This window comes from Ammospiza caudacuta, chromosome 8 (assembly GCF_027887145.1).
Source record: "Ammospiza caudacuta isolate bAmmCau1 chromosome 8, bAmmCau1.pri, whole genome shotgun sequence".
NCBI classification, from domain to species: Eukaryota; Metazoa; Chordata; class Aves; order Passeriformes; family Passerellidae; genus Ammospiza; species Ammospiza caudacuta.
The window spans coordinates 16,168,357-16,184,530 of record NC_080600.1 but is presented as its reverse complement, the minus strand read 5'-3'; the positions used below and the strand labels follow the sequence as shown (position 1 = coordinate 16,184,530).

Sequence of the window (16,174 nt, the reverse complement as noted above, 5' to 3'; positions counted from 1 at the left end):
CCAAAACACTGTATCAGACATGGCTTGCACATGCTGTATAATCATGAAACTGAGCTTTCTCCAATGTAAATTTACTGAGGGCTCTATTCCACAAATCCATTGTTTTAAGGGCTCCTTTCTCACCCAAGTAGGCCCCAGGATTTCATGGAAACTAATTAATCAGGGTAAGGATGTTCATGACAAGCTTTTAAGCTGGTTTTATTGCTTTACCCTGTGCAGAAAAGCTTGAAAATACTTTGCAATCCTTCAATAATTACTGTGGCCAAAATGCATCTTTGCTGATTTATAGATTTATAGTCCATGAAAATTTATCCTGTCTCATGTAAAAATGTTTTAAGACTTTATTTTTTTTCTTCCCAGCTTCTGGAAAAAACCAACAATATATTTGAGGAATCTGATTCTGCAGCTACAAAAAGTCCTTTGCATTTAGCTGTAAGTATGAGATGTGTACAGCATTTGATCAGTATCTCCTAGAATAGTTCCTTAATCTCTGTCTTTGAAGCAAGTTTAACTGTGGGCTTGTTTTGAAAAAGGTGGGAAGGGATGTAACAAACCCAGGTTCTGGGCTGGAATCGTTAATTAAGTTTTAGGCAGTTGAAGCTCTTGGCTCTTCCTGACTCTAACACTTGGGTAAGAAGATGACACAGACACTGAAGTGAAATTAAATGGAAATTCACACTTGTATTTAGAACTAGGTTATAAATATGTGGCCAAAGCTTGAGCCTAGGCTTTGCTTATGGAATGAGATTCTCTGATGTTCTGGTGGAGAGGTGCAGTGCAAAAAACAATGTCTGGTACACAGCAGGGTGTGGGACGGGATCCAGCAGTGCCCTGTGAGAATGGTACAGACACTGGCACATCACAATAGGATCCAGCAGAGGTGGTCTCAGAGATAACAACTGTTCCCCTGTCCCAAGAGCTCAAGATTCATGATTCCTCTTCCCAGTTCCCTTGTGCACAATCACAGAATAGCTGGGGTTGATGTGGTTGACATGGACCTCTGGAGATTGAGTCCCACCTCTGTGGTAAAAGTAGAATCAGCTAGAGCAGATATTTTCAGGGCTGTGCCCCATCACATTTTGAATGTCTTTAGGCATGGAGGGTTCACATCTTCAACTCTGATAACACTAACTATACAACTGGGTGTAAATAAAAAGGATGCTCTGAGTATGACAGTGGAGAGGAGGGCAGGCCCTACAAAGCTATCAAAACCTTTCCTATTTCTGGCACTGTCCACTGGGTTTTGCAATGCCACCCCTGTTTGTGCTGTTGGCCCCAGAGTGGCTGTAGGTCTGGAAGTGCATCTGCCTGTCCACTCTAGTTGTTCTACCAAATGATCCTGCTGGCAGGAATTCTCCATGAAGCCTCAGCTGTAAACAGCAGGTCAAGTTTGTGTTTATATTTGCACAAAAATCTGATTTGAGAATTGCTTTTGTTTAGTTGGAGACCAGCACATGTGTTGAATTCAGCACCAGTCAGGTGATAATCCATGGAGCTCTCTAGTGAATCTGGTTTTTGAAGCAGATGTTTCCCTGTCAGATACTGTAGCGTGTGAAAAATGAATTGCTGATTGACCTGTGCTGGCTTGGCAAATTATTGCCTGAAATTTCCTCACTTTGGGTTGGAGCAAATCAAGAATTGTGTAATTTCTTGAGTACAGTGAAATTTGGAAAAATCCTCTCGGGCTGAAGAGAGAGTCATAAGGAATCAATAAAACAGATTTCTTTTGTGTTTAGGAAATATTGAATGGGCTGGATTTTATTCAGAATTTATGGGAAAGATCTTTGAAAGATGGAATTGTGTCCTTTACATGACATATTTCATAATTCTAGGCCTATAATGGTCATCATCAAGCTCTGGAGGTGCTTCTGCAGTCTCTGGTGGATCTGGATATCAAGGATGACAAGGGACGCACTGCTCTGGACTTGGCTGCGTTCAGAGGACATGCCGAGTGTGTGGAAGCTCTCATCAGCCAGGGTGCTTCTGTCACTGTAAAGGACAATGTCACCAAAAGGACCCCCCTCCATGCCTCAGGTGAGTGGAATCTTATGCTGCCCCTGTGGTATGAACCCTCCCACACTGAAGCAGGTATGTTTACTTACCTGCTGTTGCTATGCACATTTCTTCTAAAGGGAAGAACATTCTCACATGTCCTGAGGAGTGATACTTGTTTGCTGATGTTGTACATTTAAACCATTTTTCTACTGTTTCATTCATCTTTTTCTCCTCTACCCCTGTGGTTCAGTCCTCCCTCATACAGAACCCCATATTTTTGCATACCACTACTGCTCTGCCCTTACCTGCTTGCCCTTCTCTGTCACCACCTACTCCTCAAGAGGTGTGATGTTTCACTCATGACACCTTCTCCTGCTGCTTCTTCAGCCAAATAATCAAGGGAGGAGGGAGCATTTGCCTCGCTGCTTCTCCTTTGGAAGAAAGGTTGAAAAATAAATGTGGGCTCTGATTGGCAATGAAAATGTTCTGGTGTTCAAAACTTGCACCCATTTGCAGTGGCAGCACCACAGAAATTCACCCCCCTCTTTCAGGCTCCTCCTCCTCCTGAGCCAGCCTGCAAACTTGCACTTGCTGGCAGCCTGCTCCTTTCCTCATGTGTGGGGGATTAATTATGTAACATGCAAAATGAGCTGGGAAATGTAGACTTTGTCATTGATTTGAAAGTTATTATTTGACAGGTACCTGTCAGGTAAATATGGAGAGGTGCCAAAGGGAATCTGTCTCCTGTGCTGTTCCAGGAGGGGCTCCGTGCAGGGTAGCAGTGGCCTCTAGTGGGAAGGAAAATTAATACCACGTGGATAATTCATTCAGGACCAGACTTAATGGTCTTTTTAATCTTGCTGAAATGCATATATATTCTGTAGTATCAGTTGATTCTCTGTGTGTGATCATGTTAGTGCAACCTCGAAACATGAGGTCAAATAGACTTAGCAATTTTGTCTGCAGTACTGAAGGAAATGCTCATGATAGACCACACTGCATACGAAAAATGCTTCCTGTCTGCTTAAACTTTGCACCAGAATTCAGCACATTTCTCCCCATGATAAATACTGATGGTTTGATTAATTGAAATCAGTATTAGTGCTACCATAAAACTAAGCTCTGGTGGTCAAGAGCTTTCCCTGTAGTTACTTCAAACATATCTTGGGATCTGATGTGAACAAGGTGTGACTTGGTCTGGAACATCATCACTACAGCAAAGATTTGCATTTATTTAAAAATGTGGTTAGAGTGACATAAGTTTCCAGCTATCACAACTGAACTATAAAGGTACTTCAGTACTAAAGGTTCTTCAGTGAATGGTAACAAAGCCATATTTTTGTTAGCAGCTCTGACTTAAAATACTGATCTGTTGAATAAATTGAGTACATTTGTTGAATAGACGATGTTATTTTAATACACACCTTTCTTACCTTCACATAATTTCAGATTATAATTTCAGGGTGTTCCCCCCACCCCCTTTTAATTTGTTTTTGAATCACCTCCATTACTCTAGTATTGAGTACCTTCCACATGCAACAAGTGGGAAGATTCATTGCAGACTTTTCTGGTCCATTATGCCTTTTGCTTCTCAGACTAAAAAACATTCCCAGGAGTATAAATAAATTGTTCTTTAAATTTGCAGTGAAGCAAAATAAGTCAGATAGATATGTCATAAAAACAAACACATATACAAAAAGTCCAACCATGAAAAAAGGCAAAAAATCCTACCCAGGAATAAGACACAAAAGGGAACATGTAGCTGGAGCAGAATGGAAAGTAATGCACAGATGGGTTGAGTATTTGAACTCCTTAGTAAAGGAGATTCACCACTAGCATGAATTGGAAAGCTTTCAACTGTGAGTTAAGTGCACTTCAGGTAAAATTCATTAAGACAACGTCTAGAAGAACCTTCCACTCAAAAGCTCTGTAGAGTTCTGTGGAAATGAGGAGTAAAGCTCCTGCTTTACCACCCCCTGCTCCAGGCATCCCCCTGCAGGGTGCCCATTTCCATGTTCCCAGGGAAGCACTTTGGGGAGGAATGTTGGAGCAAGGCTGGTGCCACCTGCTGGGAGCTGCTGCACGTTCCGAGTCCGTGCTGCAGGTGTGCGAGGTCAGCTGGTGCCTCCTGAGAAATCCAGCAGAATTCTGGCTGCATTATTCCCCGGAGTGCCAGCGTGCATTTGCACACACGGAATGAGCATTTGCTCGTGCTGCACTGGGAAGAAGCAAGAAGGCAACGTGTGCCCATCCCCTTAAACTTGTCTGCCCTCATTCCTTCTCATTACACCGGCATAATTGCTGAGCACTGAGCTCAGGAGGCCTCCGTGGTGGATTGGATGACAGAATTCTGCACGTTTGTGTCAGTAAAGGGATTTATGACTTGAGAACTCACACTAATGAAGTGTTTATTTTTTTCTGACTGTCCCCATGAAGTAATAGATTTCCTCTGGCTTCATAACGTGGAGAATTTCCTTTGCCCAAATGATATGATCCCTGTGTCATTTTATTACCACCAGCCTCTCCTCTGGCTAGCCTGGGGAATCCATTGCAAGTGTTCCCCTGGTGTTAGTGTTGTGGGTCTGTTGGCAAAACTAATGTTCCCTGCAGGGTCTGTAATGCTTAGCAATCACTGGGTCAGCTCCTAGGAGTTTCTGGGAGAATCTGTTCTAAAACTCATTTACCAAAATCATTTTCACACATCTTTGTGAACAAGTTATGATTTCTCTTCCTCCTGCTGGGAGAAAGAACAGACCTTTATTTCCCCACTTCAAGCCAGTGAATCACCAGCCCTGCAGAACTGTTTACATGTTATCTATATGTCATTACTTAGTGGTAAATAACTAAAAATGCCTTTTATTTTTCTGGGTGTAAATCAACTAGGATTATTTTTGGATGAGTAATTTGAATGTGATGATGTGCACCGGTTTCTCTGCCAGCATGATGTGACATAGGTGGTGTCCAAGGGTTTTGCCTCAGCCCACAGGGTGTAGGCAGTGTGAATGCATGACTTGCTGTAATAAGAACACAACGTGTATCCACTGAGCACAGGAGTTGTTTTTCAAAGAAGAAAATATCTGTCTCTTCATCCCATGAAAGTCTGAAGCCTTAAAGCCAGCTGACACACAGATGGGATTCAGTGTCAGGCCCTACAGAATGTAGAGACTCAAAGCTGTTTCCTAGCAGCAATGGGTTACATAAAAAAACCCCAAAAAAACCCAAAACCCAAAAAACCCCCCAAAATATCCTCCCCTAGCAAAAACCCCAAACACCACTAAACCCAAATGTTTTGATAAGTCTCTTTTTGATAAAATGGATAATCACAAAGGGAATTTTAGTCTCTGGTGTTACATGCTTTTATGAATTTGACATTTGTATCATTGGTCATTCTTTATGGATTTCTATTTTTCCTAGCAGCACTGAAGTACTCACTTGTACAGTGCACATAAAATTAAGGAGCCTTGACAATGTACTTCCTACTGTGTTCCAACCCTGAGCACAGAAAGCCTTGCCTGCCTGCTCAGTCTGAGGGATTTTGAAATGCTGTCTGCTTTAGTAGAAAGCTTCTCAGAAGGGAATATCACAATTTCTGTTTTACTCATTTGGGATTTTTGTATCTAAGAGAACAAGTCCTCATCTTCATGAGGTCAAGGAAAAAACAGCTCACCATTTCACTGGCACAAATTAAATAAAAATTGGGCGAATGTTGACCTGTTATATGGTGGAGTATTTTCCTTGTTTATATGGGCATTTCTTATCCCTAAGCATTCCAGTGGAAGAGTATCTGAAATAAACACAGTTTTTTTTCCTTTACAGTCATTAATGGCCATACACCTTGTTTACGGTTGTTGCTGGAGGTTGCAGACAACCCTGATGTGACAGACGCCAAAGGACAGTAAGTTTTCTTTGGGGGCTTTTTTTTTCAGCTCTGTAATTCAAATAGCATCTCATATTTCTCACAAAAAAGTACTTACTTGAAGTACTGTATTTCCTGCACTTTTCCTCATAGAATTTGGCAGAGATTACAAAGTACACATTCAGTTGATGTAAGCCATGTGGAAAGGACTAATCATTAATCTTAGCCTCTGCTTCATCCTTTACACAGTCTTTTATAGATGTTGTGGGCCAGATTCAATAAAAACTGAACAGGCTCCTGAGATGTTTCTATAAAGTCTTCTTCTTTCTAAAACATTGCTATTCTAGGGTTTATTTGGTGCATTAGACTGGTGCAGTAGGACACAGTGTTTATTTGAGGTGACACATGCATCTGAGATGTTCCTACAAAAGCTTCACTGCTTCCTAAATGGCAGTTATAGAGGGAAAATAAGATATATTTTTAAAGTGAAAATGTGAATGGTTTAAGAAACTCATCTGGGGTGTCTGGAACATATAATGTCTGCACATTTAATTTTAAATGGTATTAGTCTGCCTAGAAACAGATGGAGAATAGATCTCTTTCAGAAACAAATGAAAGATATGTTAGTCTAAATTTATCTTGAATATTTCCCTCATGTCCCTTCATCCTCTTTAAGCAAATGTGCAGCATTTGCAAAAGAAATACTTTGGGTCATTGTCTCATCTTGGTAACTAGCAAGGACATGAATTCACAAGACTTGGTATTGTAAAAATCTTGTGTCACTGGAGGTGACAGTAATTGTAGGTTATTAAGAGAACAGATTGTCTTGAATGGTGTTGTTCTGTAAACTGCTTACAAGTGGGTTTGTTACTATTTCAGTCCTGGCAGTTTGTTGTTAAACATCTCAATAATTTTCATACTAAAGGTTTTCACTTGGGTGTCATATATGAGCATGGGGAAAAGAAATGGGTTCATGGGTAGGAGTGGCAAGAAAGGCAGGGCTTCCTGATTTCTCTGTGTAAGTTAGCAGGGACAAATAGTATCCCATTTTATAGCTATGACTGCTCTGGTTTTCTTTTCTTTCCCTAGAACTCCATTAATGCTTGCAGTGGCATATGGGCACATTGATGCTGTTTCTTTATTACTTGAAAAAGAAGCATCTGTAGATGCAGCTGATCTCCTGGGATGCACAGCTTTACATCGAGGGGTGACTTAATTTTTATAATCCTTTATTATTTGTTTTGCTGTGACTACAACTCGCTTAGAAGTAGAGGGATGTTTAAATCTAGAGAACACTGTAAACGATTGCAAACATGACCAAGCATAATCAATGAGATATAAAGCAAGACAGATCTGCTCTTAGTAATGCTTTGCTTTTATTTCACATTTGTGTTAATTAGTAATGATTAGACCACTTTTTTTTTTTCTTTAGACACTTTGCAATCGTAGTCATTATTCTTATAACTGACCAGCTTAAGAATTCTGAAAATAATTTCTTTGAAAGAACTGGTCAGTAGTTACTTTCATTTTTCTTGGAATGGTGCAAGTAAGTCCTGTAAGTTTTTCCTAGGCAGATCTAATCTTTTCTAGTCCAGCTTGACTAAGCTGACTTTCCTAGCTAAGTCTAGCTTCCTACCCAATGTGGAGCTGATGCAAGGAATGACATTTATGCAGAACTTTATGGTAACTGCAGAGAGCAGTTCAGCAGGTGACCAAAGGGGCTCTCATCTCTGCCTGCTGAATCCCATCCACACATTTCATGTTCGTGGGTGTCAATCACATTCCGTATTTCCGGGGCAATAATCTGTGTTACATCAACCTCTGTACTCCTTTCTTTGTTACCAGATCATGACTGGGCATGAAGAATGTGTTCAGATGCTGTTAGAGAAAGAAGTCTCTATTTTGTGTAAGGATGCCAGAGGCAGGACCCCTCTGCACTTTGCAGCAGCTCGGGGTCACGCCACGTGGCTGAGTGAGTTACTGCAGGTGGCACTGGCCGAGGAGGACTGCAGCCTCAAGGACAACCAGGGCTACACACCCCTGCACTGGGCTTCCTACAATGGTGAGGCTCTGCTGGGGCTGCTGCCCGGCTCAGCTTGGGGACATCTGGTGGAGGAGCTTGAAATGAAGAGGCAAATTTAACCTGTGTGCTGCCTGTATTAGCATTTGCTGTGTGCACCCTTCAGTTCGTAGCTCCCAGGGACTTTGAGGCTCGTCTGCTCCAAGTCACAAGAAGCCAGGATGAAATACTGCTTTTATTCATGTCCATGCTGAAATTGATTTCTCTGTGACCAGGAATGCTTCTTTGAGCTCTTGGTGCAAGAGACCATGTGAATAGATGGATATTCTGAACTGAACCGATTATTCTAAAATGGATAATCTGAACTTGTTGCTTGATATAAGGATAAAGCTTCTCAGTATTGACATTTAAGCTTTGGATGTAATGCAATATACACGACATCACATTAAAAAGAGCTTTTTTGCTTTCCTTTTTTCTTAATAAATGCTAATATTAGCCCAGACCTCTCTTGCTGCTGCCATAAAATTTAAAAATCCTCTGATTTATGACGTAAGAGCTTATATACACATCATGTTCAATTTTGATCTTAAAAGTTTTAGATTCCAACCTGTGTAAGCCTAATATGAATTAAGTGAACTAACTGCTTTGTGCAACACTGTGAAATATCTGCTCTCTCACAGGTCATGAAAACTGCATAGAGGTACTATTGGAACAAAAACTTTTCCACAAGTTCTATGGTAATAGCTTCTCTCCATTGCACTGTGCTGTGTAAGTAGAAATCTCCAGGAACAACTGAGTGTTGCTTTAGGACATGTCTGCAGAAAGTAGCAGTATGAGAATAAAGCAAGCTTTTTTTGGAAATTATTTGCATGAGCAAATGATTTTAAAGCTGATCATTTGAAATAAAATTCTTTGTGGCTGAAACATACTATTTTAAATCAGAATTTCTAGTAATTAGCTTTGGAAAAAAATCAGTATTTGTATTATTTTAAACGAGTGGCAATTTAAGCATGTGTGCAAATTTAAAATGAAAATAGCTTTTAATCCAATATGGAAGTGTGTTACCTATACTGTGTGTCTACTACTGTTACTAAATGCTGTTCATTTTCATAAAGAAATGAGACAAATTAGCAAAACCCAGAAAAAGTTAATTGAACATATCCATCAAATCAAAGAACTAAATGTATGAGTTGGAAGAGATGTGGGTTTCAGTACCTTAAACATTAGAATAAATCTCTCTTTATGTAAGTGTCTATGAGTGCTTTCCAGGCCCAGGGGTGTTTGACATACAGGCTAAGGATTTTAAGATATTAAGAGTTTAATCCTGGCTTTGTTCTGGACTTGGAAATTACCTTGGTGCATAGTGAATTAAAGATCAGCTTTGCTTTAGAGACTGAAATCCATCGTAGCAGATGCAGTTTGGTTTAAAGAGAAATTATGAATATGCAGAAGTGTGACTAAAAGCATTAAGACAAAGGCATATTAGGGTAACTTAGAAGTAATCACTAAGAAATATTAATGGGAAATCAAGTAAACCAATATTGGAAAGTGAAAAAATACGTAGACATGGCCTTTTAAAAATGTATTTTCTTTGGCAGAATCAATGATCATGAAAACTGTGCATCACTACTCATCGGAGCCATCGACGCCAGCATTGTCAACTGTGAGGATGACAAAGGAAGGTAATGGTCCCTTGGACAGATTGCATCTCACGACTCCATTTAGTAATTTTCATAGTTCTTTCTGAACCTCTGGCACTAATCCTTACGATTTGTCATGCTGACTCTTTCAGACAGCAGTTTACACCACAGCACAGCTAAAAGGTGTCTCACTTGAAGCAAGAATATGAAGTATTCAATGTCAGAGTACATATGAAAAAATATAAAAGTAATAGTATTTTGTTTGTTTAGAACATCTATGGCTATAGGCTGTTTGCTGGACCTGTTTTCTTTGTTAAATGTTTAAACACATTTATCTTTGCTAAATGGAGTGATACTAAGTACATACAGAAAAGTATTTCTTTAATAGTTTTCATGGTATGTTGGCATTCTCCAAGCACACAACTGAGAATATCTACACAGCAAAATAGAACTATTACAGCAAGAGATGGGCATTCAGCCCAATCCTTCATTTGTCAAATTGAGAATCTCCTCACCATATATGTATATATTTAATTAAAATTGCTGAAATTCTAAAAAGTGAACACATATTGTTTTCTTTTATTAAAACCAATTTAATACCCTCAGTAACAGTGATTACATAATTCTGTGAGGGTAAGAGCACCTCACCTTTGCTGATAAGCAAAACAGAAGCAGCACTGAACTGGGCTGTGTATGAACTATCTTTCCTCTCTAGTAGTCACCCTTCTGACACAAAATGCCAAAGAGCCACAGGGAATGAATTCCAATGTCTATGTCTTGTAGAAACTGATAACCTTCAAAGTGGATTAAATTCCTTCTGCCTTTTTATAGTACTGCAGTTACTTGTGGCTTGTTGCTGCAGTATCTTTGACTACAATTCAAAATATTTAATTTTTAAAATAATGGATCTGTTCTTTTCTGATAGTTCTTCCCAACTGAGGCTTGCTTTAAAAAAAGGTAAAATCAGATCAATAGGGGTGAGGGATTGTACTGCTTTTCATGTCACACAATATGCTCTATTAAAATAAATAGGCTGAGATTCTTCACAGTGTCATATCTCCATACTATCATATCCACCTTTGGAGACTGGCAATATTATTTAACTTACTTCAGCTGCTGCTACTACAACCTCCTTATCAAATTCGAGTTATCACCATAGGGAAAAGCCCTAAAACCTCTTGCACGTGGAGGTTTTTGGGGAGCTGGGGCTGTTGCCCCTCTGTAGCTGTGTGGGTGTTGCTCCCCAGGACTCCCCTGCACGCCGCAGCCTTTGCTGACCACGTGGAGTGCCTGCAGCTGCTGCTGAGCCACAGCGCGCGCGTGAACGCGGCCGACCGCGCGGGCAGGACGCCGCTCATGATGGCAGCGCGCGGCGGGCACCTGGGCGCCGTCGGTGAGTGACTGCTGCCCTGGCCCTGCCCTCTGCCCTGCGCTTCTGCCCCACAGGGGAACCCTGGCAAAACTCAGCAAGGAAAATAGATTGTGTGCATAACATCCTTCTGGGGGAAGATAGCTTTACATCCATTAAAAATACTACTTCTCTGCAGTCTTGGCGAACATTTGCTATAACAATTTTGAGTCTTTCTTCCTCCCAAGAGCACGAGGGCAGTAGTAATTCTGTTCTCCTTTACTTCCTTGATTTTGAGGAGCAGTAAAGCTGCATGTATGAAAAAGGGTATGTAAGCTTTTCCATCCTGTTTTATAGGAAGCCCCATTCTTGAAAAGGCAGCTATCAGCAGCTGCTTTTTCCAGGCTAGACTATGTGCCACAGGCACACTGACTGGGGGCCTTATGGGCTTTGCAGAACTCCCTTTTCTCTGGCTTCAACAGCACAGCTGCACCCCAAGTTCTTTATATCCCCTTAGTCCTCTCAAAGCAGGATTTACAGTCGTTCTGAGGCAGAGGTGATTCAGGCTAAAACTGCTGATCTGCAAATAGGGAAGTTCATAAATAAGTTAAGATCGATATATGTATGACAGTTTGGGGCACCACAAACAAGCTGTTAGCTCTGCATTTGCCTGCTGATTAATTGCACTAGATTAGTCTGTTCTCATTCACTGATTTCATTATTATAAGGCTTACATCATATAAAGACTTAATTAATTAGCCTCTATGCACAGGTATACTGAAATAGTAATTTTTTCCTCTCTTTTGACATGTTCATCTGCCCATTGGGTTTGTTCATTGACTCCTACTCTATACCTCAGACTTTTTGGTGAACATTGCCAAGGCTGACCTGACATTAAAAGATAAGGAGTTGAATACATCTTTGCACTTGGCTAGCAGTAAAGTAAGTCAAACACCTCTCTGTGCTTTTATTCTCATCAGTCCATATGAATGTATGTATGTGTTTATGCTCCCAAGTTTTTTTCTGCAGTGGAAATGTGGTGGTCACAGTTGTGGTGAGGAAGAGAAAGTTGTTCCAAGCTTTTTCTCTTGTCTGTTTGAAAGTACTGTACATTGAGAAATAGGGATGGCTCTTATGACAGCTGAAACATAAGTAAGTGACACTAAGAGAAGTAAAGGAAACCCTTTAAGGTTTTACCAGATAATCTCACTGTAAAACAGCCCAACAGGTTCAATAATAAAGAAAAATAAAATTATTGTTTATTTATATCCAATTCCTGTGAAAGGAGACCAAAATTTTCCCTAACAAAGCAGGAGTAAAACCAGAGGTATTGATTAGATGGATGATGGTGTCTCTTCCTAAGCCTTCTTCCTCTTAATTCCAATTTCTACTGCTATTTCTGCAAGAAAATATGCACAGAGGATTTCCTTTCCTTTTGCTCCTACCCACAGATTGGATTCCAGTGTGATCATATTACTCCAGTTTCTGCAGACACATGAGCCTTGCTGAATTCTCAAGGTCCTTCAGGCAGCTCTTCCCCTGCCAGGACTGTAGGCTCAGCACAACTTGCGGTGCAGAAACAGGATCAGAAATAAGGCCTGGATCTGTATTGTTCCTAAAGTTCCTTTGTTAGAGCTCTCTGACACTGAAGAGGTTTTCTAGCAGCTTATTAATAATACAGAAAGGCATTTAAAGACCCACAGAGTGTGGTGTTCGTTTCTGAGATGAAAGCATTCTCTGTCACTGTGCAGTTCTGATAAATCATCCACTGAATGTTCACTCAAGAGAAAACAGCATTCTCTGAAAGCTGAGGAAGTGAATTCATATTTCATGAATGCAGGGTTGAAAGACAGGTGAATGTCTACATTTCTAAATGTGCTAAAACATCCCAGCAGTAGTGGTTCACAAATGGTATTTTAAGATTCGCTTAGTTCACCTTCTACACAGGCTTACTGAGCAGCATCTTTTGTATTTCAAGTTGAGTTATTAAATTTCACTTTTATTATGTAACATTTCTTTTTGGCTCAATTTCAAACTCCTCAGCAAATTAACACTTTTGATTTTTTTCCCTGACTACAGGGTCATGAAAAATGTGCCTTGTTAATACTTGACAAGATCCAAGAACAGAGCCTTATTAATGCAAAAAATAATGCATTGCAGACGTAAGTATAGCCTGATCCTCTCAAGTTCAGCTGATTTATCAGAATATTCCAGTTTACCATTTCAAATTCATGTCTCAGATTACTTAATAGAACAGTAAAGTTAATTTCTGATTTTTTTTGAATGCTTTCCCTTGAATAAGACCCAAATTGTATCGCACTCTCACTTTTAATTTTGATTCTGTTTGTGCCATTTCTATGCATGATCTGGTTGTAAAATTATACAAGGTTATTTATTTAAAGATTATATCAAAATGTCTATTAATCATGTGAACGTGTAAGTATATATCTGGCATTTTCTAGTGAACTTCAGCCTAAATTTAAAAAATTTATTTAGACTTACTTAGGCTTAAGGTGGTACATTTAGTTCTCTGAAGGTTTTTTAGGTGATATTTTATGCGCAACTTCTCTCCATAGCATATGTTATCAGCTGCAACTGGTTATTGGCATGGGGGAATCCCACCACAGGAGATTCAACCATGAGTTCAGGTGGCAGATCACCTAGAGCTTGCAGAAGAATTTATTCCATCTTAGCCCTGTTTTCCCCTTCTTCCAAATTGAAAATGTTTTTCCTGTCCTGCTAGCTGTCCCCAAACCAGAGCATTGGGTGTTGGGCCAGGAAAGGAGCAAACCAATGGCTATTTTTAATTTCCAGCTGCTCTGCAGTAGCAGAGATTAGCAATTGAGTATTCAAGGATAAAAAGGCAATACAATGATATTGAACAGCCTGTAGCAGCCAGAATTAAGGACAGAACACAGGCGTTTCTCAGCCTTGGATTCCTTTTCCTTTTAAACATCAATTATGTGCTGCAAACAGTGCAAAAATGAGAAAGACTTTATTTAAAAGTCTTTAGGCTGGAAAGTATTAAGCCATCTTTGTGTGCTTGCACAAAAGAAATCTCATTTTATAGATGTGGAACATGTCAATTATTTCAAAGGCTGCAATAAAATTTAGTGTCTATGATACAATTGTAATGATCCAAGGAAGGAAACCATTCTCTTTCACATGCTCAGTATGCTTTAAGCATTGCCTAACTTTGTGTGGAAAATCTGTTGTAAACTAAAGTTGAATTTAGTTGTTCTGTTTTTGTAGACCTCTTCATATTGCTGCACGAAATGGCCTAAAGATGGTGGTTGAAGAGCTGCTGGCCAAAGGGGCCTGTGTCCTGGCAGTAGATGAAAATGGTAAGTAAATGATACACTTTGACAGTCTTCAGTAGGAGCTAACAGGTGATTTTACAACAGTCTGAAGCAATAGACTTAAAAGGTGATGATAGACTTCATTGATGCTTTTATCCTTCCAAGAACAGACAATGAGTTGTGTGAGTACCTATTAAAAAAAGAAAATTAAAAGATACTATTTCTTTAGTATAAGAATCTACTTTAAACATCACAGTGGTCCCTTTTACTGTTCATTTTGCATGTACTGTCAACAGCTAGTCTTTTTTAATGCCTGAGTGCAGTGGTAACTTGAATTTCCTAAACATGCAAGTGGCACCGGATAATTCTGACGCCTTGCAGAAGAATTAAGGAATTTGCATTCAATCAGCGCATGTTTTAATGGGTAGGAAGAAAACCATCAACATGTGTTTGAGTGTGTCCCAGCTCATTCTGAGATCAAACCTTGTGCTTGCAAATTATCTGACCAAGATGCAATTAAATTACTGTTGTCTCATAAAAATACATAATTGGTTACTAAATTAAATAATTTTATTTCAGGCTTCAGTGAAGCCATTCCCTAAAAATTATAAGGAACCATAGAATGATGTGATTCTACAATTACAGTTTTTAAAAATATCTTCCTGAAATCAGTTGTTTTTTCTTACAATAGTAACTTCGTGGCATTAATGTAAGAAATTGGTACCTCCATCTTTCCATATCTATAAAGTAACACTAAATAAAGTAACTACTCACCCATCACTGCAAGACATTTGAGATCTGAGGATGAAAAGAACTGATTGGTATTTACTATAAGCCAAATGCTACTTAGCTATACTTGCATGAATGAGTTCCACAGAAGTCATCTGACCCTAACCTCACTTCAGAGATAGGTGACAGAAAAATGAACCAGACTATTTTCTAACCACAGATTTTATCCTTAAAACAGTAAATACAAATCCAGCTAATTTGTATGTAACAAATGACAATTATATTTAAATTTTATACACATTTAGTTTTTCTAGGAACAGCATACACATTTTAAAAGAGATATGTTCAAGTAAAACCTTAGCACATTCAAAGAATATTAACACTTGGAACACATGGAAGAGGAAATGCACTGACTGCAATCAGTGCTTAAATGTGGGTATTTTGCAACAAAACTGTATTCACTTTTTGCTTACCAAGTTCATCTGTGCTGCAGATCTTGGCTTCCTCGAGGCAGTAGGTACCAGAAGTGGCCACTGCCTTGCATTACTATTGCTGCAGTGCTGAAGATTTAACCATCTGCCAAAGAATTTTTCAGCTCTTAGCATAAAAGGAGGATTTGTTGGAAAGGGCTGGAGTTCTGCACAGCAGCATGTAAAATGTACAGACAGTAAGTGTAATGAGCACACTGCCTTCCAGGGCTCATGTACATGAAGAGCTGCTTTAGGGCAGTGCTTGGACAGGACCCAAGTTAAACGGCAGTGAAGACAAGCTTCTAATAGCTCCCCAGTCCTTTGTTTGACTGACAGTGGAGTCCTATTAGCTGTGTATTTGAAGTGTATGCCATGCTTGCTGAAAACATCTAATATTCTTCTAACACAGTGTATATTTGGGTAACTAAACATCCATGTTTAGTTGGGTAATTAAACGTCGATGTTTAGTTGGGTAACTAAACATCCAGTCACACCTGCTATCCATGTACCCCCTGCACTGGTCTAATTCTTTTATAATATAATTCCTAAATAAACTGCTTGCCAAGTTGAGTAGATACTCAACTGATCAATCTTTAAAATTGTTCGCTTACTAAATCAAAATTTTTTAAACTAATACCTTTCATGTTTCATGCAAGCTGTTGTTCTCAGAATGAGACTCGTTCATGCACACAGAAGCGATGCCAGTTTCTGTCCCTGTTGCTGCAGTGCCTGTGTTCTGTACTGGCCATGCTGTGTGTGCTGTAGAGCTGTGTTTAGCTGTGGTGCACCTGGCGCAGTGTTTGCTGCCTGGTTTCAC

The 16,174-nt window shown here is 39.6% G+C and overlaps 1 protein-coding gene across 2 annotated transcripts in view; it reads left to right on the top strand.

Annotated features, from left to right (window-relative positions):
- The window catches only part of ANKRD44 (ankyrin repeat domain 44), a 115,666-nt gene that overhangs the window by 94,964 nt on the left and 4,528 nt on the right, over nucleotides 1-16,174 (top strand). For both annotated transcript variants that reach the window (XM_058809190.1, XM_058809191.1), the window contains 11 exons: nucleotides 361-432; nucleotides 1,833-2,034; nucleotides 5,812-5,890; nucleotides 6,941-7,058; nucleotides 7,697-7,913; nucleotides 8,552-8,639; nucleotides 9,470-9,553; nucleotides 10,759-10,904; nucleotides 11,719-11,801; nucleotides 12,939-13,021; nucleotides 14,112-14,203. In XM_058809190.1, coding sequence (XP_058665173.1) covers nucleotides 361-432; nucleotides 1,833-2,034; nucleotides 5,812-5,890; nucleotides 6,941-7,058; nucleotides 7,697-7,913; nucleotides 8,552-8,639; nucleotides 9,470-9,553; nucleotides 10,759-10,904; nucleotides 11,719-11,801; nucleotides 12,939-13,021; nucleotides 14,112-14,203 — 1,264 coding nt within the window. The remainder of the gene's footprint in view (nucleotides 1-360; nucleotides 433-1,832; nucleotides 2,035-5,811; nucleotides 5,891-6,940; nucleotides 7,059-7,696; nucleotides 7,914-8,551; nucleotides 8,640-9,469; nucleotides 9,554-10,758; nucleotides 10,905-11,718; nucleotides 11,802-12,938; nucleotides 13,022-14,111; nucleotides 14,204-16,174) is intronic.